Source organism: Corapipo altera, unplaced genomic scaffold, assembly GCF_003945725.1.
Source record: "Corapipo altera isolate COAL_440 unplaced genomic scaffold, ASM394572v1 23b, whole genome shotgun sequence".
In the NCBI taxonomy this organism is placed as follows: Eukaryota; Metazoa; Chordata; class Aves; order Passeriformes; family Pipridae; genus Corapipo; species Corapipo altera.
In genome coordinates, this window is record NW_020884885.1 from 9,459,823 (window position 1) to 9,479,819 (window position 19,997).

Sequence of the window (19,997 nt, forward strand, 5' to 3'; positions counted from 1 at the left end):
GGTTTTTAAAGCTTCCCTACCAGAAGACTAGAAAAGGAATTCACATGATGAAAAAAGCTTTTCAATTACGAAATGAATTGTAAATTCTAAGACAGCACAGACAAGGGTTTGTTTTCACTAATTTACTGCAAGGGCATTTAAACTAGATAAAGGAGAATTAAGGTTAAGCATTTGTACTTTTAGTACACTTACTTATATTTTACTCTAAATAAAGCACTGTTGCAATATGGAACAATATCCTTTATTATAACAAAATTATAGTTAGGGAGGGAAAAAAAGAATTGTAGAATGTAAATTTCATTTTGAAAACTGCTGTACTGTACAACTGTTCTCAGTTGTACAGACTTTTAGGATGAAAAGGCAGAATTTTCTGTCCTACCTAGTTTAACACATTTAAGAGGTTCTGAAAGAATCTCATTATCTTCCTAAAGTAATCTACAATACAGGAATAGGAGAAGGAACAACAGTAGAAAAAAGGACAAAGTCTGACATGACACAATGAAATGTGAAAGAAACGAAAGTTAAAGGAAGTTTTGATAGACTGTGTTTTTACTCTCAGCTAACGATTTGTCACATTCCCTCCCTAATATTGCAATAAATACTCATTTGTATTTATCTGCAATGAAAAGACTCACTAACAAACTGTTTTACAGTAATTTATCCAATTAAAAAGCTAGTTTATTGGAAAGGGACCATCATAAATTCTGCTAGAGGAACAGTTCAAGTTATTTAAAATAAGCTTTCCAATTCCATAGTAAATAATACCGTAAAAAGCCTCCTGCACCTTTTTGGTAAAAAGGTAAATGGAGAACCTGACTGCTGTTGCTGTTCATCATGGCTAGGCTTCATGAACAAAGATTTGGGGTTATAAACCAGCTATATACCTTGCAGAACCAATTTTTGATACTGGACACATGGAAACATAGGCTAATGTTCAACCCACACTACAGGATACATATTAGAACCAATTATTTACCAAGCCTTTCAGATGTTTTCCACATTTACTGTGGTTATAATTTTTTTTTGTAAACAAGAATGCATAATTCCTGCAAATAGTGCCTCATGAAGCAACAAAAGCACCAGGCTTGCTTTAGAAATCCATAAACATCTACAATTATTAGTTTCTACCAGGAAACATGTAACTGATCTCTTATCTCTGCTTCTCATAAATGAATCAGTTTTGCTGTAACATGTACCTGTAGAAGGAGCAATGCGTCCTTTCCCCTCACGTTCTGTTTCTATCAATCGGAGGCCTCTTTCCACATAGCTCTGGAAGAACTGAGAGGAGTTTTTCAGGAAGGGCTCAATGTCTGCATCAGAATATTTCTTTTTGTATTCATATAGCTCTGCTAGACCCTGGGAGGGAAGAGTTCCTAGGTATTACTACAAGTGCTGTATACACCATTCCAATGTATCATACCCTCTTCCGTGCAGAAAGGGAGCACTCACCTCCTTGGTGTTCTCCTTTGAGCCAATCTTCTTAAATATTTCTGCTAAAATATCATTAACCTTGGCTTTTGAAGCCTTTTCCTCCTAAATAAATAAACAAAAGGAGACTTTTAAAACAAAGTGAATAAAACCAGATGGAAGTCAGACAAACCCATGCCATCCTCAAATCTGCTAGCTGGATATAGAGCTTCCAAGATGAAGAAAATCTTCTAGTGATCAGGGTTCTACATAGCCACTGTTTACACAGAATGAGAGGAGGGATATCATCAAGTTGGAGGACTTCTTCTGAGAAGGTAGTGTTTACAACCTGGTTTGGGTATGGTTAACTTCTAGTAGATCAGATGCAGTATCAGGCAGCAATAAAGCTATGCTGCTCACTTGAATGTTCTGGAGAGCACTTCATCCTGGGTTATGCACAGAATACTCACATAAACACACACAGCAAGTTTCCAAAACAGCCATAAATGAAAGGGAAATTACAAGAGTATTTCCAACATTAGTTGCATGTCAGAAAGGCAATCACTACTGCACATTCCAAAAATATAAAATTAAGCTTGTTTCTTAAATTGCCTTACATTCCTTTTCCCTACCAACACATTTTCTTTACTTACTATGCGAGAAGCTCCTTTTTCTGTATCCTTATCAGCTTTTCCACTCTGATCCATGGAGTGTTTCATTACTCTACAAAGGTGAGCTTCTAGCTCAGACTCATTTTTGTTGTCTATCATTGTTAAATGATCTAAGATCTAAAACAAGAAAAAAGCAGAATAAAAAGAAAAAAAAAATAAGGAAAAACTTTAGACACTGCATGAACATTCAATTTAAAAGCACATGACTAGTGATTGCTCTGACCTTGGGCCCTTTCAACTTGCACAGGGTGTGAAGCAGAGTCTTCAATGTCCTTATAGGAAAATCACTCTTACATTGCTTCAGCTTCTCTTTGGGAAAGACCTTCATGAAAATGTGGATATCCAGCAGAATCCGATCTAGATTTATGCTATTAATGGTTTCCGGAAGAAGACGCACCATTCTCCACAGACACTGGAACGAGAGGCCGACTTAAAGCAAGATAACTCAAGGAAAAAGCATTCAATTATGTAATGAGAGATTACACAACATTACCACTGAGTCACTTCACTCTGCTACCATTTACAGGCACGCAGTGTCTGCCTGTTCAAGCTATATTTGCACTGGTACATACTTTCTCTTTGTAACTAGCTGTACAGTATCCAGATCTTTCTTTAGAGCTGATGCGTAAATGCAATGCTGACTTCTCTATCTACAGCAGGAGACTGAATGCTTTGTGTGAAGAAATTTTAGCAGATAATACATACATGCTATGTACACCGCCTTTAGGTTTAACCTCATTAAGAATGCCTAAGTTGTCTTTAAATCATGCCAGTTACAAAAGGTTGTTGTATGATAAAAAAAAAAAATCACACTCATGCTTTAAATGCAAACATTTGTGCATTCACTCTGTCTATCATTAGAGATGACAAAATAGAAGTCAGCTCCAGTCTGGGACTGTTTGAATCCATAGTGCAGTGCTGTGCCCAAGCAAACGAGCTCAGCAGGTGACTTTACAGCTTGTATGGAGTTTGCATTAGTGTGCACACGTTTCTGTTAACTATTAGCAGGTGCTAAGCTCCCTCCTGGCATACAAGAAGTCCTTATATGTGACATCTAATAATGTTATAAGAGTTATAAGAAGTATTTCAAGTCATGGCCACAAATTTTTTTTTTTTTAACTGTATGTGTCATTTCAGCTAACATGATTCAGATAATCCAAGTAAATTCAAAATCTCTATTATAGGCTCACCTTCATGACAAGTTCTGAAAACTTAGGAGAGCTGGCTGTTGCTAGAAGACTGTCTTGGAGCAAAACAAGCAGAGCACTAAAAGGAATAAAATTTACAGAGGTTAAACAGAAACATTCTATACAAAAGAAAAAAAGATGCCAACTCACCCCAGAATACCACAGAGACTGAGGTTAGTCCCGCAGTTTACATCACGTTGTGTAACAGTTCTTTCCTTCTTTCTTTCTACTTACAAGAATTTAAGAGGCAGTCTGCTGAACTATAAAGCATAGAGAAGCATTAAGCTGGTTTGTTTAGCTTGCCTCCAACTGTGCAGATTGTGCAGTCAAATTCTGATCACCATTGATGATGAGTGATAATTCTTTATCAGCTAACTGAATGATTCCACAGACATTTGTGTTTGCTTACAGAATGACTAACAAACTCAGTCATTCAAGGAACACACAAGAACAGGTAAAGAAAAGCAGTAATTGTGCAGTTTTCATTATATACCTCAAGATGTTGGTCTGGTCAGACTTCTCCAGAACTTTCACTACCAAGAGGTTGACTGATCGGATGACCTGCTCCCCCTCCTCAAGGTCTTCAACCCGAGAGTCCAGCATTAATGTAATAAGACCATGCATTAGGTCTTTAAGCACACCAGTGGAGGCCTCTCGAGCCAGACTCTCTATCTGAAATAGCTACAGATTGAAGACAGTATTAGTTTTCCCTGTACACGATCCTTTAATACAGGGAGTTCTCTAGACTACATTGTCTAACCATGACATCTCCCTGTTTCCCACAACATTAAACAGTCAAAACACAACTATGAAGAAAGTTATTTCTACTGAGTGTCTTCTGAAAATACTTAGGCCACCAACTCAGCACTCAAAAAGGAATATTAAAAACAGTTTAATAGAAGTATTACAGTGGTTGTATTCTGCAGAAGCAGAGACCTTCTTCCCCAGTTTCTCATTCCCCACTCCCTCTCAAAAGGCGCATTGATGAGCAGATAGTTAGCAACAAACCTTCATAAAAGAGACTCAATAGTAATCTAACCTAGGTACAGGACAGACATTCCATTCTCCTGCAATTTCTGCACAGAAGTTATTTGCTCTTCACCTCACATTTTACATCAAAGCCTTACCGTGATCATGCTCCCAATAATACAGCTGTAAAGTCTGACTATCTCATCTTTGTCCAGCTTCTCATCTGCCATGTGCGTGTTGTAGATTAGCCGAAGCTGCATAAAGGTAGCTATTAGGAATTGGTCAATGTGGCCAGACATAGCTTCTGCTTTGTCCTCCTGTTTGAGCACCTCATCAATCTAAGATTTAAAAACAAAACACTAGTGAAGTCAACATAATGCAAACAGTGCAAAATAACAATGACTTAAAAACTTTTCTGTAGGAAGGGCATTGCCTTGACCAATCAATTTCCCAAGGCACTTGTATTCTAAGCTTTCACCTGAAATCAGTAGCCACTGACCTGTATTGCTAATCCCAATACAACCAATTATTAATCTTTCAGAGAACTGCAATCCTATCCTGTACACAAATGAAAACACTCCATTAAAAATTCTGGAATTCACAGCTTTATGAAATCTTTTAAGTATTATTAAAACTCTGAAGTAGTTAAAGCCACCCTAAAACCACATAAAAACTGAGGCAAGACAATCCTTTTGCAGAGGATCTATACACCAGTTTACATTAAAAATTCAGTCTCACTGACTAACTGGCTTTTTCAAACTCATAGTACAAATAATTTAACAAAACCAAAATGATAACACAGAATCACTAATGAAAAAAGCATTAAGTCTATTCTACCTCTTCCAAGTGGAATTTCTATTGCTAAAGCGAGTCAGATGGCCCCTGTGCACTTCGTTTTGTCAACAGGGAGATTCTGAGCAGAGTCCATGTCACCTGACATGATTGCTCCACTACAGTGCAACTCATCACCCTCGCAGACAAATAGTTTAATACAGTGTGATTAGCTGCTATGATCAGTTGCTACCTTAATTCACTTACCTGTGTCAGAGCCTGAATGCTTGTATTTATATCACCACTGGCTACTTGGGAAATGACAAAGTTGATAGTAGAAGCTGTGTTACTGTGCATGTCATCAAAGTGTGGGGACACAGCACGAATTCTAAACAGTTGAAAAGAGAACTCATTACTTTCTGGAGAGCTACTTTAATTCACACAACTGCTACATTTCAATCAAGATTTAGAGACAAGGGAAAAGGATTTCATTCTTCACTGAGGATAGTCAAGGAAGGAATCACTCTTTTTAACACATCTATAGCATTACTTGTAAAGACACTGATGATGCATTTACAAACTCAGAATTCTTTTACTATAAAAATATGTAAGTAGAACTCAGGTTTTTCATTAAAAATAACTGTTCTCCAGATTTCACAGTGTAAGGGACCTTTGTTTTGACATCTCTTCAAATTAGCTGACACTACCCTCTACGTAAACAAGTCTGAACGTAGAAACTAGCCAATTCAGCTTCACAAAATAGTTTTTAAGCAGCCCTGCTGATTTCACTTAGGAGTTTAAACTCACTTGGGCTCAGGAATCAAGACTGGCTCAAAAATGTCATCTAGTTTGTGCTGCACAAGTGCTGGCATCTCACATCTGACAGTTCCGTTGTCATTTTCAATTTCATCAAGATCCAGCTGAAATTCCCGTGGAACAGTATGTGTTGTCTCAGAGTGACTGCCCATGTTGCGATTTTGGCTATAGAAACCAGGAGAGAGGTGTTTATTACACATACACAAGAGTACTAGCACCAGCATCCACTGGTAGGCCTAAAGCTCTCAGAATAGCACATTTTGGAATTCTGATTATATTTAAGCCCCCTAATAACTCTCTCTGCCTTTCCCCTAAGCCATGAGTAAAACAAACTCTTGTGGGCCAGAAGAGCAGCTGCCAGTCACTTGCTTTCGACTTCCTCTTGCAACCCACAAGACCCCCTGCACCTGTGACAGGTATGCAGTGGTTTGAGATAACTAGTAGAGTTTGCAGGAGTATAAATGGAACATAGCTTTGAAGTTAGTGTGGCTTCTTTCTCCTCTCGCTTTTTTTAATGACGGACAGGATGCATATGTACACAGCAACCTTGCAAGCTCCTCTGAACTTAAGACTTCCAGCATCCCACGTAACTTGTGCTGCATATTGGATTTTTAAGGAAATATTCTAATACATAGTTCTTAACACAGATTTTTACTCAGAAATAATGAGCAGGCAACAAGCAATACAGCTTCTGAGCTTTTTGTTTCTGGTACTGTTGCCCCAGGCTCTATGATTCACACATGTTTATCCAGTTCTGTGCTTTTATGTTTAACATAACAAGTTAAGAACAGGGTCCAACCAATACAAAGTTTAATGTAACACATTGGAAATTCTCCCAATATTTTGAACAGCTGCTTAATGTAGGAGTGCCAAGTCTGCCTGCAGCTTGATCTATGGTCACCTTGGCAGAAACTTGTATTTTTGGTTTCTTTTCTTTATGTCAGAGACCTGTAAATAACCTAGAACTAGCCATGGCAAACCCATCACCCTCAGGAAGGGATGACTGGGATAGAAACTGAAAGATACAAGAGCCTTGCTACCAAGGAGTTAGTGGGCAGTACTTACATCCTATAAGTGCGATACATAATTCTGTCCATGGAGAAGCAGTGAAAAGAGGCACAAGACCATTTAGAAAGATTTCAAGACAGACAAGACAAAAAAGTTTCAGACATTTTGATTTATATTATATTTCACAACATGCAAAGATGATGATATGAGAACTAAAACGACATTGCCAGACATGATATTAGCACATACAGTATGCAGAGTAGAGACCACAACGTATCATTACATACTTGAGCTTGGAGGACATGTCCTCAGCTGGCCCCTTCCGCATCATGCCAGCGTTAGCACTGATGTTTTGAGTACGTTGAGGTTTCTCCTCTGCCTGTCTCACAGGAGCTGCAGAGGGTCTCTTGGCCGACCGTTTTATTCTTTCCTCCAGCATGCTCATGTCTTTCTCAGAAAGCTGTAACACACAATACTTTCACTCAACTCGAGTTGTATGGATTTTAGAAATCTAGGTCACCTACAGGATGCATACCAGTTACTACTGCAGACTGAAGTTCCCTATCACCAAGGCAGGAACTGTCAATGCTATCACCTACCAGCAAACTAACAGGGCCACTTTGAACTGCCAGATGTTACTTCAAAAGCTAATTAACCCATATTGACAAGCTGTAATACCAAATACAGTTATTTCTAGTCCACATAATTTTCAAGAAACAATTCATCTCAAATTCAAAGTATGGTACTATCAAGTGTTTCCAATTGTTGCATGTGTTGCTGCAAAAAACTCAAACAAAAAGCCACCATCCACCTTTTCTATATTCCCTATTAGGAGATGAGGCAGTGCTTTAACACTCTGGACCCTGCCACAGAAGACAGAGTACTTCTTACAGTTGTCCAGTTCAATGTACTCATCATTCAAGCTCAACACAAGATCGAACTTTAAACTCCAACTCAGGTAGTGAAAAGATTCATATATACCTGCTTACCTACTGGACCAAAGATTACCAATAACTACACTTGAACACAAGTAAGCATGACAATTTTGTGAGAACTACTCTACAACATCCCTATGATTTGGAAGCCTTCCTGAGAACCCATACATTTTAGTTGTGACCTACTGAAGTTCAGAAAGTCATAGTTAGAAAGGGCTGAAGAGTTCAGGTGCTACAGTTCTTTTCTTAACCTTGAAAATCCAAAAGCAAATGGACTACGCAAAGCTAAGGAGGAGACAGATTGCACTCTGAACAGTAGTTGAAATATGATTGGATCCTAAAATGTTAATGAAAATGCAACATTAATTCTCATGGAAATGGTTACCGGAGAAAACAAGAGTCACATTAAACTTCAACTTTTCAAGAAATTGGAAAAAAAAAACAAACAACCACAAAGGGGCAGCCTTCCTTCCCTGCTCGTCATATTCCATAAAATATCCATTCAAGTTATTCTTTATAAACAATTTAATTCCCATGAAAGTCAGTGTTTCCCTTGTTTCTTCCAGCTTTGTTTTTCATTCATGCACACCCAGGTTATATACACCTCTCCTATGAAGACAGGCTGAGAGCTGGGGGTTGTTCAGGATGCTGAAGAGAAGGCTCTAGGGAGACATCATAGCAGCCTTCCAGTACCTAGAAGGGGCCTACAAGAAAGCTGGAGAGGATTTCTAAATGGAGCATGTAGTGATAAAACAAGGAGTAATTACTTTAAAATGAAAGAGAGTAGGTTTAGACTGGATTAGAAATTCTTGACTGTAAGGGCGGCTGAGGCGCTGGAACAGGATATGCCATCCCTGAAAGTGTTTAAGGCCAGGTTGGATGGGGCTCTGAGGAACCTGGTCTAGTGGAAGGTGGCTCTGCCATGGCAGCAGGGTTGGACCTAAATGATCCTTAAGGTCCCTTCTCAATCCATTCTATGATTTCATATATTCCACAATCTGGGATTAACCAAATAATTTACAGCACCACAGATCTTATGATAGTTATTTTCAAAACTACAAAATGCTCTTGACGCCAACAGCAAGATGACCAATCACAAGCAAAACAGTGCTAATCCTCTACAAAAGAGTAAGGAACAAAAAACCCCCAAACAATCCCACAAACCAAACAAAAAACCCCAAAACCAAACCAAACAAAACCTACCACCTAAATCCCAAACCCCCATAATCTTATTTCCAGTTATACTCACATTTCCAATCAGCTTGAACACTTGATCACCATGAACGTTATAGACAGTCACAATGGTGTTCAGTGCAGCATTGCGCACGGTGTTGTCCCTATCACCAATATGAGTTGCCATTTCTTTTAAGGCTTTCCCTGGAGTTGGCTGGCATACATTCATGCCATATGATTCAACCAGGCATCCAAGCTCTTCCAAGCATTCTAAAGAAACAAAATAACATACACAGATTCAACTTGAAAGCTGTTGGAAAGAGAGCACTCCCAGTTTCTGTGCTGCTTGCACAATGTGAACATTCACTGTAGAGAACTGTCAATCACAAAGCTGATGACAGACACACTCCAGGTGATTTACAGGATGAATAAATAATAAATAGAGATGAATAAAAGTAAACTACAGGTTCAGACTACTTCACACAGATAGAGTACGTAAAAGTTTTCAGTCAGCCCTATGCCCTTCAAATATTTCCTGTTACCTTATAGGAGCAATGTTAATTAACTTCACATCTAGATAGTTTAGACAGTTGTGAGCTTACAATGCTATATTATGTAGAGAATTTAACTTCCACGTTATACCAGGATAAGATATTTTCAAGGCGACTAGGGAGCTGTCTGTAGTTCAAGCACCTTAACTTTATTACAGACCTTACTTGTGTTGAGACAAATGTGCAATGTAGAGACATTTGTTGATCAGATTAACTGATTCTCTTGGTGACTAGGACAAGAGAATTGTCACCCTTCTCCTCAGCACTGTTTCACTAAGAAAACAAGCCTATTCAAGGGAGACAATCTTAATACTGATAGTAACGACATGATTGCTCAATTGCTCATCTTTGGAAGGTACAAAGACACCAAAATAAAAAGCAATATGATACTTTAAAATCTGATCCTTTAAACACTTACGAACATCTGCATAAAATGCCACATGCAGACAAGTCTCACATCCCACCCAACACTCTTATGCTGGGTTTTTCAAGACACAAACCAAAGCAATTTCAAGTACTTTGTGTAAGTCCAGTTCAACCCGCCATTTCGCACCTGCACGTTGTTTTGAGTTTTTGGATTTTGTCCCCTCCATGATGAAAGGGAACATCTTGCTGGCTGGATAGATGAGACACATCCTGTTCAGAATGGCACGTACATCTTTGCGGATGACATCTTTCGGTTCTCCTACCTAATGGAAAATTAACAGAAAAAGAGGGGAAGAAATACAGGATATTTTAAACAGTCTCATGACACTATTTCACTATTCTAAATAATGTCAGGCAAGCCAGAATTATTCTCAAGGTAAAATTCCTTTTTAGTCAATGTCTTTTAAAGGGAAATATGCAGGCTTCTAGGTGCCATATCTACATATCTTTTAAATACCTCCAGTGATAGAAGCTCAACCACTTCCCTGGACAGCCTGTTCCAATGCTTGACCAGCTGTTTGGTGAAAAAGTTTTCCCTAATATTCAACATAACCATCTCCTTGTACAACTTGACACTGTTTTCTCTCATCTTATTCACTCACTGCTTAGCAAGAAAGAGACAACACCCACCTCACTACAACCTCTTCTGGGTAGTTATACAGAGCACTAGATATGCCCTGAGCCCCCTTTTCTCCAGGCTAAAAAACTAGGCCTGTTGTATCTCATACAACTGGCCTCGGCCCATCTATCCAGCTTGTTCAGATCCCTCTATAGAGATTTCTGACCCTCCAGCAGATTAACACTTCTGCCCAATCACTGATGAAGATATTAAACAGGACTGCCCCAACTCTGAGCCCTGGGGAACACCACTCATGACCAACAGCCAACTGGATTTAACTCTATTCACAATGTATTTAGAATGAACATACTGCAGTATTTGATGGTATCCTGCTTTATTCCTCATGAAAAATAAGGTTAGTTTGTGTAAAATAAATTGTACCTTTAGGATAAGATATGGAATGAAAGAGGATGCTTCATTTTCAGTGAGGTGATACTCTTCTTGACTCAGCATATTGAAAAGCAACTTAAGGTATTCAAGTGTTTTCATCAAAACACTTGTATTGGTATCAAAGAACCGCAGGGTAAGCCATTTTAAGATCAAATCCAGGCAGCTGATGACTCCATCTTTTTCACTCTCCAAGTGCTTGAAGGAAGAAAAAAGAAAAAAAAGGTTATGCATAATGACACACACACAGAGTTCAAGAAAAGAACAGAGAATAAGCTAAGCTATGTGGATAAGATAGTTTACAATACATTGTAATTGACCAAACGTAATTGACCAATACATTTATTGGTCAATTCTCAGAACCATAAGTACTCGCTTTTAACTTATACGGCTTTTCTGAAATTCTAAGAGAAGTCTCTGGTGAGGAAGTTTTCCCTTCTCCCAAGAAACAGTATTAATACCAACTTCACCATATCTCTGAAAATTATATATGTTTAGGTTTCAACTTCACAGAAAAATGACTCTTGACTCCTCAGAGAACTCCTATTTGATTTGAATTCAGGTAGAATCTGTCATAGCAGAGAATAATTCCATAGCACATCATCTACTACCACAGAGACAAACTCACCTCAATCATAACAGCCAGTGCTTTGTTGTGGTGCTGAAAGTCTGCATGAAACATCTCATCCTGTAGCCATTTGGCCACACAGGTGGACATCTGAGTTTTTAGCTGTTCAATATATTCATCACGGGGAGTAGTGAAATTCCACTTTAACACCTGTAAAAGGCAGCATTTAGAACTCAAAGTAAGCAATAAATTTTCTTCCTGAAAGACTCTGTTGATTGTATATCTTTTAGTTCTGCTTCAGAATCTGTTTTCAAAGTCTCCTTATTGTCAATAAGTAACAGGAAAAAATCAGTGGTGTTTGCTCACCTTCTCTTACGTAAAAAATTTTCTTCATGGGGACTGGTTATCTTTAGGCCATCATCTTAATAATTATCACTTAAGTGGTTGGTTTTAAGCTACAGACAAGCCTATCTACTAGCAAGTTACAAATAACATGCATGTTTTCAGTAACAGAATTTCCCTAAGAATTGCTAAGTAGGGCTGTTCAAAATAAGTAAATTAAAGCATTTACAATGTATCCTGGAACTCTGTACCTGAAAACAGCTGACTAAGCTTAACAATCCTTCACAAATTTTCAGCATTTATATACTGTCAGAAAAGCCCATATGCACAAAATTTGGAAATCAGAAGAGAAACATCACAGTAAGCCAGATATTGACCTGTGAAATTCAACTGAAGAATCTGTCCAAGAGATGGACAGTGACTAGCACTTTCATGCCATAGCACATTTTATTCTAAATTAAAAACTAACAAATGGCATTAAAAAAAAAAATCTCCTTCAAAACTTGCGAAAACATTCCAATTTTTCTCACCTTCAGACCTTTCTCCTCTTTCATCCTCTGTTCTTTTCCATTTGGGACTATGATAAAAATAGGACCTGATTTATCATCGTCTTCCTTCAAATTAGGCTTGCTTAGCACTTTCTTCCCTTGTACACCCTGAAAAAAGCATAGTGTTAACAGGCAACACAAGACATATATATGCCTCAGTCCCAGCAATTGCAAGCATTAGATACCAGCCAATCTCATGCTGCCTATGTATACAAGAGCCAGAGAGAAGCTGAAAGAAAACTGTTGATTAGAATTTTAAAAGTGTGTGCTCTGCTGCTGTGGAAGCAATACCCATGACAGTGTGCACAGTAGTACCCTGTGAAGTATGACACATCACTCAACCAGTGTGCTAGTCACCCACACATCCCTAAAACCCAACGTAGTACCTGTTTGATAGACTGGCTCTTTGTCAGACTTGAACTGCCTTTGCTGAGGCTTGTATTAGCTTTGGGCAGGCTGGCATTACCCTTGGATATATTGCTATTAACATTTGACTGCTGTAAATAAGCCACAGAAAAGTCTTTGTTGTTAGACAGCTATTTACTCCTAAGAGTTACCATTCCAAACCTTTTAATGCATTTGCAGCAAAGGCCTTAACTCTATAATCCCAGTTCTGAACTCTTGACAGAACACTGCATCGACTTCAGCAAATCTACAATATCCTTCAAGGTCTGTTTTGCTCATTCTTGTCATTAAGATGGACATAAAATGTTCTTGTTATAGCACTACTTCAGACAATGGAGGCAACAGGATTAAAACAATTCAGGTTATTTTTAGTTGTACCCACAGGACAAACTTTAAAGTTAATAGCAAAAAAATTACTGTAAAGCAAAACAGAAAAACCTAACCACAAACTGACTGTAATCAATTGAGATTATTGTGCTTTCAAGCATATTCCTTCCCTTTTTTCACTAGTGATTGAGAACATTTTACCCTTCATATTTTAAGGCAGAGACAAATTTCTTTTGATACATGGGTTCAAAATTAATGTTAAAGTATAACACTGGAAGTGTAACAGTAAGAATGAATTCTCAATAGCACAGAATCAAGGAGGCCAAGCAGATTTCAGACAAATTGAGTCTCTCACAAGACTGCATTTTTGACAACACGGACTTTAAGAATTAAATAGGTAATGACAACAGCAGCGATTGGGTAAGTGATACAGGAACACCTGTCACTTTAGAGTTCAAGGACTATACTCTTCTAGCCATAACAGATTAACAAACCACAGCTATTAACTTCATGGAACTGATTTTATACAAAATAAAACTGACCTTAGTTTTAGAGGACAGTCCTCCTGCTTTGGCTTTTTTGGGATCAGGCTTGGATTCCATGGTATTAGACCCCAAGTCATCAGCAAATGCTAGAGAAACAATAGACCATTTCAAGCTATCTTCAAGTCTATTTTAGGTTATCAATTTTGTGTTCTAAGAACAGAAGGAAAACTGTTCAAGGATACAATATACTTATTACACAGATGTCTGAGGATTTTAGACCCACAGAGGAGGTCCCTTAAATTCCATGTTAGCATACAAAGTTTTCATAATTAATATCATACTATGTTAGCAAATTTGTCATTTTCAAAACAATTTACAAATGCACAGAAACATACTTTCCAGGCTAATGTCTAGAGCTGTAATTGCACCTGGTTTCAGCAGGCAAGCTAGCCCCAGTAGAGCAATAAGACAGGACTGCTTCTTCAAATAAATCAGTTGTCCCCTAATCCCATCACCCTCTTTTGCATCAGCACAAGCAATCTAGTACTCCCAGATAAAACTATATTGAAGAAGTAGTCTAGATAAAAAATAACGTGAAAACATTTTAAAATCATATTATATTAAAATCAGATTAGTATTACTAAAAGCCTCCCCCTGCAGCCCATGGGTTTTAACTTCAATACCAAGTAGATATTTTCAAATAGCAGCGGACAGATGGCTGTGTGGAAAGGAAGTACCCTCCTACACTGGAAGCTGATTCAACTGCAAGAAAGGCCAGAACTGCAGACAGAACTCACTAGATTCCACAGTTCTTTGTAACCCTAACTATGCTGAAATCCTCTTTTCCAGTATGTTTCTTCCTCTAGAATGTCAAAAAGCTTCAAAACCCACCCTTTTCTCAGATGTTTCCCAGAAGATAAGAGAGGTTACCTGATCCAGGTTGGAATTTGGCTGGAGCTGTTCCCCCTACCACTCTGGAAGATGATTTAGCAGGGGGAGCTGGTTTGGCTGGCATGTTGGCTTTGGCTTTCTCAAGCATGGCCAGTACTTGGTCTTTGGAAGTTGGCTAGAGAACAAAAAGGGGAAAAAAGAAGTGATAAATTTAGTGATGACTATCACTAATCTACTAATAAACAAGCCGCAGACAAGGAAAACATGGGAAACGTGCACCAGCAATCTGTTCTAGGTGAGAGGTCCTATGAAGTCAATGGAATGCCCCACAATTATTCTTCACTCAAGGGTTCATAAGCCAGACCAAACTGCTAGAAGCCATCTGAAAGTATGAGTACAAAAGCATACAATGGGATAGTAACTGGTATGGAAGCTTTCTGCAGGTAGATTTTTTTTTTCTTTCAGAAGGAACGAAGAGTGAATAAATATCAGGCTCTTGAAGTGATAAGCCTGTAGTGGTAGTAATCATTTTTGAAGTAGAGAAAGCTCTAACTCACAGCCTCCTGATACTATTTTCAGCCCCCCTGAAAATATTTGATGCAGACAAGTTTACATGACTCAGGACAGCGTATCATGAGACTGTGAATGTGACTTGTTAATATTCACTCATTCAAGGTCACATTATCTAATCTTTGTGACAGAAATACCTTCAGCTTGCCAGTGGCTTTTGCCATCTTCTCAAAGCCAAGATGCATCATAAAGAAGGGCAGGGCATCCTGTGCCTTTTTGCGCACATCCCCGTTTCGATCTTCAAGGCAGGAGTACAGGTGAGGCACGCACAAGAGTAGGTCAGAAGGAACAGAGCGGAGGGTAGGCAACTTCTCAGCCAACCAACCAAGAAGCTGAAACAAAGTTTTAAAATAAAAGTTTTTGAAGAAGTGCTAACACTGCTCTGTCAGGCCACAAGACTGAATAGCAGTCCCTTGCACAACTCTGTGTGAGTAGGAAAAACCTTCCCCAAACTTTCTTCAAAAAAATATTCACAACTAACATCAACTTTGATGTTAGCAATTACAAAAATAAAAAGTTGAGTACAATATGTTAACACACATCTATCTTAAAACTTGAAGCACAGTCTTTTAAAACTGTAAAGGTTGTTGCTTTTGAAAGCAATAGAATTCCATGTGCTCTTTTTAATGACTCCAGTTCTGTTCCATGGTGAATTTGAGGGAAAACACACTAGCACTTAAAATGCTAATCAAAACAGACAAAAGTTTCATTTTAGAGGCACTGAATGACAGCTATCATGCAGGAAGAAAGTTTGTTATTAGCCTTTTGAGGTTTAACGATTTTATGTCAGTACAGAGACTCACCTACTTGTTTTCTCACACAATTGTAGCATTGTGCCATTTCAGTCTGCATAGATAAACAGTCCATAGAACATAAGGTTATTTTGATTAGACACACAAGAAGTTTACTTGACAGAAGCCTACCTCTTGTCTTAGGAAAGGATTTTCTTTTTTGAGCTCCTCAGACAGGTCTTCCCCTTCCAACCACTCTTTCATGCCAGTTTGCTCAGCCCAGGCATTCACAGTTGCTAATGCAGCAGCACGAACATTATTCTGCAGCAAGAACAAGATTTAAGAAGAATAAACGTAAAGAGGGGTCAGAAGTTTACATCACAAGAGGCAACAATCATCCTTCCTATAAAAGGAAAAAGCTTTCACATCATGGGCATTGAAATATCTTTTTTTATTCACTGCTTGAGAAGTCTAAGATTTGGAAGAATTTGGTTTAGTGATGGTATCAGCTGCAGTAACTACCAAATCAGACATTATATTTATTTATCACATAGCACATCAATGAATCAAGGCAGGTGGGTTATGGAGCCTGCTATTAGGGCACTCTTATTTAGGACACACATGAGCAAAAGTCAAGTCAGGAACAGGGAAAGCCCTCTAACTCCTACCAATTTCCATATTTAGGGTTTTTTCAAGCAAAATTTAGAACAGCACCCTTTTTTGAAAGAACTATGTAAAGTTATGAGAAGCCAGATGGAATACCTAACAATCACAGTTCTTTAAAATGTTATCAGTGTAGACATGACTCTATAATATGATCTTCTACTGCAGGCAGAATTTATGAGGAAAGCTGGTAATGTGACAGATTCATTTATGTTTAGTATAAATCAATATTAAATGTAGAGGTAACATTCAGGCATATATGTAAATAAGTAGTGAGCATCCTTGCAAATAAGTTGGTCCATCTTCAGTCTCATTGAGGAAAAGAAACAAATCATGAGCTGTAGATAAACAGATGCTCATCAGCCTCTCTGGCAAGACCTTGGTTCCCCATCACCCAAATTTCATTTGTCTTCACTCATACTACAAGCTGTTGGCTTTCCTCAATTATTCAGTGTGTCCACTATAAGCATATTGAAGCAGGGTGCAGAAAGGACCATCCTCAACCTCAAAAGCTGGATAACTTTGATAAACTAGTTAAATCTTGCACTTGCAGTACTTAAAAAAATACTACTGTAAAAGTGTTCGAATGAACATACCATCTTCTGTCAGCATTATAGTTCTTACAAGTAACATTGGTATTACTCATTTTAGCAACACTAAGTTAATCACAATTAGTCTTATCCTTAAACCATGTACTTTGAACTGAAGTACCAGGCATAGCTTTGAGCAAGCTGGTCTAGTGGAAGGTGTCTGCCCACAGCAGTGGGGTTGAACTAGGTTGGAAGGTAACCCTACAGACCATCTAAACCATTCTATGACTCTACAAACGGAGTTTGATGTTACCTCAAGATAACTGGTGAACAAAAGAAGAATTCAACAGTCACATAAAATCTCAGTTCTTGAAGACTCTTAAAGACAAAACAATGTGACCAGTTTTTTTATCCAGCCCTAGGACCAGTCCTAGTCCTCTGCTGTTTGGGACAGGCAGATCCAGCTTCTGTTCTTTTTCCTACTCACATTCAGAGTAGAGACAGCTGAAGCATGCCACCTCTGATAACTGCCCGTGAACCGAAGACATCAGCACCTTACCAAACCTCTTTCCTCCACTACTTCAAATTAGCTCTTTCCCATGGCCCTAGCTCTGATCTTGACATAGCATCCTAACAAGCTCGACACTGACATTATACAAGCTTCAGTGTCAGTTGTGAGTGTCCTGTGTGTACCTACAGGTCTCCTACACAGTGAAAAGACAATAACAACATATACTGGGATTCACAGTGATACACTAAAAGCACCTTTACCAAGCAAACTGGCTTAGTGCCTAAGGCAGTGTATCTGCAGCCTTAGAAAATATGCATACACTCACCACGTTTCATTTAAAAGCCAAATTATGACACTGACTGGGTTTAGTTACAAGGAGGAGACCATAGCTCAAGTAGAATATATATTCAGGTACAAATTCATATTTGGATAATATGCTGTCATTCAGGCAAGACCCTTTCAAAAAATGTGTAAGCTTCCAAAGAAAGTTTAAACTGCTATCCACCTCTTAAAATCAAGCCTAAATAGCAACAGTTACTTTCAGACATAGATCAGATACGCAAAAAGCCAAAGAGATCTTGACGACTGTCCTACCTTACTATCTCCTAGGACTGTAATGACAGGAATTCCCAAATTTTTCACATGCTGTTTGATATTGGGACCCATTGCTGTTGCTAGCTGCTGAAGAATGCTCAGTGTTTGTTGCACCTGCACATAAAGAAAAAAAGGTTTTAAAGAAAACAGTGTTACAAGCATGTCTACAAAAACTCCAAGTTATATGGGGAAAAGCAACACTGCTGGTTTTTACCTTTTTTTTGACTTGACTAAAACAGTAGATTTTTACTTTAGAATGCCTGCTTAATGACACCTGTTCCAGACTTCAAATTCATCACAAAAATAAATAAAAAATACTTCCATATTCTGAGTAAATTAAATTTCAACTAAAAATATTTTTAAACAACAGAGAATTCACTTCTGTCAAAAGTGAAGCAATTACTCAAACTTATTTGAAGACTTGCTTACATTACACTCAGAGTAAAGACACATTTTCCTTTTTTGACAGGTTTTTTTAAATAAAAAGAAAGGCAAATATTTATAAAAATAGGCAAATATATGATCTAGAAACATACAATACACTGTTTTCCAGTTGTTGATTTCATGACATTGTAACAGACCAAGTACTAAGTAAGGTTCAGAAATCAAATAACTGAAGTTCTAAGCTGGGAACAGATGAAACAGGATTTTGGAAAACATACCAAGATTTTATTGGAGTCATTGAGACGATTCTTCAGAGCAGCTGGAAGTTCTCCTATGTTTGGATGTATGAACTTTGCTTCATTTAATATGCTTGTCACTTCATCTAGACCTTCCTTTCTGATCTTCCAGTTTTTATCCCCAATCTTAGACACTAGTTCAGCTGTGATCTTATCACTGCAGGAGAAAAACAGGTAAAAAGCCCACTTTCTTAGGTATCTATCTATTGGTATTTGAGTGCTTCAATATCACAGATTTCTGCTTACAAAGTTTATAAACACAAAGTTTTGAATTGCAGTGAAAGTAAGTCTTCAGGCTGCAGAATCCAAACCTACCCAATATCTGTTCTTGGCAAGAGATCCACAACATCATTCCCAACTTCCTCTTGTTCTTCTTCCTCACCATCATCCCCACCTCCTGCACTGTGCCTGGAAATGCCACGAGTTGGAGTTGGTGCTGTCTGGCCTTGCATCTGCAAGCAAAGCAAAAACCAGAAACAGCTATTTTACAATTTTTCATTTGACCTTAAAAATAAAACCCCTTGCACGATACAAATGCACTGGTTCAGGAAGAGAGACTTCTAAAACATTATGCTATTCAAACAAAACCAGGAACTTCTGAAGTTTGTAGTGAAAAAAAATGTGACTATTGACATAATGACATGTAGCTTTCATGCACTGCCTTAAAAAATCTGGTTCACTTACAAAAACACGGGTTAGACCATAATATTCCTACAGATTTCAGCTACTGAAGTCTTAAAGTAGTTTTAAGGATACTTGCTAGTAAGAGAGCTACACTTCATACCTTTTCAAATTCTGCATCTATCTGGGAGAGAAGGGCTGGCTTCTCATCCTCAAAAAACATTCGCAGAGGAGGTCCCACATAAAGATACATAACTCCCAGCAACGTAATGGCAGAAGTCCTCACAGCCTGCCAGAAAAAGGACAAAAACACTCAAGTCTTCAGTTTAAGGACTGATAATAATTCAGGATTAATATTCTAAATTTACTCACTGGGTTAGTTGCAGCAAGAGCTGTCTTCACGTTACTGATGAAAGCTTTGACATTCAGTCTGTGGGAGAAAGATTGCTGCCATAAACAAAATGTAACACAGGAAACACCAACAACAAATAAAATCATCACAACACATTAAAGAAAAAAAAATACCTGGAGACAGATTTATACTACTTGCTTATGTGAAGAAGATATTTGCACCTATAAAATATCATCACAGGTATAGTGTAGATAGTAGC

General features: G+C 38.2%; 1 protein-coding gene and 1 non-coding gene across 4 annotated transcripts in view; both read right to left on the minus strand.

The window, feature by feature from the left end:
* Positions 1 to 19,997, minus strand: part of CKAP5 (cytoskeleton associated protein 5) — a 55,956-nt gene that overhangs the window by 4,235 nt on the left and 31,724 nt on the right. For 2 of the 3 annotated variants that reach the window (XM_027641945.1, XM_027641943.1), the window contains exons 19-43: positions 19,759 to 19,816; positions 19,550 to 19,675; positions 19,081 to 19,217; positions 18,748 to 18,922; positions 18,086 to 18,199; positions 15,980 to 16,108; positions 15,194 to 15,388; positions 14,526 to 14,661; positions 13,653 to 13,741; positions 12,361 to 12,486; positions 11,549 to 11,698; positions 10,915 to 11,118; positions 10,042 to 10,177; positions 9,014 to 9,207; positions 7,117 to 7,289; positions 6,887 to 6,910; positions 5,813 to 5,986; positions 5,273 to 5,393; positions 4,393 to 4,572; positions 3,759 to 3,946; positions 3,269 to 3,344; positions 2,302 to 2,490; positions 2,061 to 2,195; positions 1,450 to 1,533; positions 1,197 to 1,356 (exon numbers count right to left, since the gene is read on the minus strand). In XM_027641945.1, the coding sequence (XP_027497746.1) occupies positions 1,197 to 1,356; positions 1,450 to 1,533; positions 2,061 to 2,195; positions 2,302 to 2,490; positions 3,269 to 3,344; positions 3,759 to 3,946; positions 4,393 to 4,572; positions 5,273 to 5,393; positions 5,813 to 5,986; positions 6,887 to 6,910; positions 7,117 to 7,289; positions 9,014 to 9,207; positions 10,042 to 10,177; positions 10,915 to 11,118; positions 11,549 to 11,698; positions 12,361 to 12,486; positions 13,653 to 13,741; positions 14,526 to 14,661; positions 15,194 to 15,388; positions 15,980 to 16,108; positions 18,086 to 18,199; positions 18,748 to 18,922; positions 19,081 to 19,217; positions 19,550 to 19,675; positions 19,759 to 19,816 (3,473 nt within the window). The remainder of the gene's footprint in view (positions 1 to 1,196; positions 1,357 to 1,449; positions 1,534 to 2,060; positions 2,196 to 2,301; positions 2,491 to 3,268; positions 3,345 to 3,758; positions 3,947 to 4,392; positions 4,573 to 5,272; positions 5,394 to 5,812; positions 5,987 to 6,886; positions 6,911 to 7,116; positions 7,290 to 9,013; positions 9,208 to 10,041; positions 10,178 to 10,914; positions 11,119 to 11,548; positions 11,699 to 12,360; positions 12,487 to 13,652; positions 13,742 to 14,525; positions 14,662 to 15,193; positions 15,389 to 15,979; positions 16,109 to 18,085; positions 18,200 to 18,747; positions 18,923 to 19,080; positions 19,218 to 19,549; positions 19,676 to 19,758; positions 19,817 to 19,997) is intronic. The other variant, XM_027641944.1, reaches the window with a different exon arrangement.
* LOC113946788 lies at positions 5,100 to 5,210 on the minus strand. The gene has a single exon (XR_003527551.1). It is a non-coding gene; the product is annotated as a small nucleolar RNA SNORD67 (small nucleolar RNA).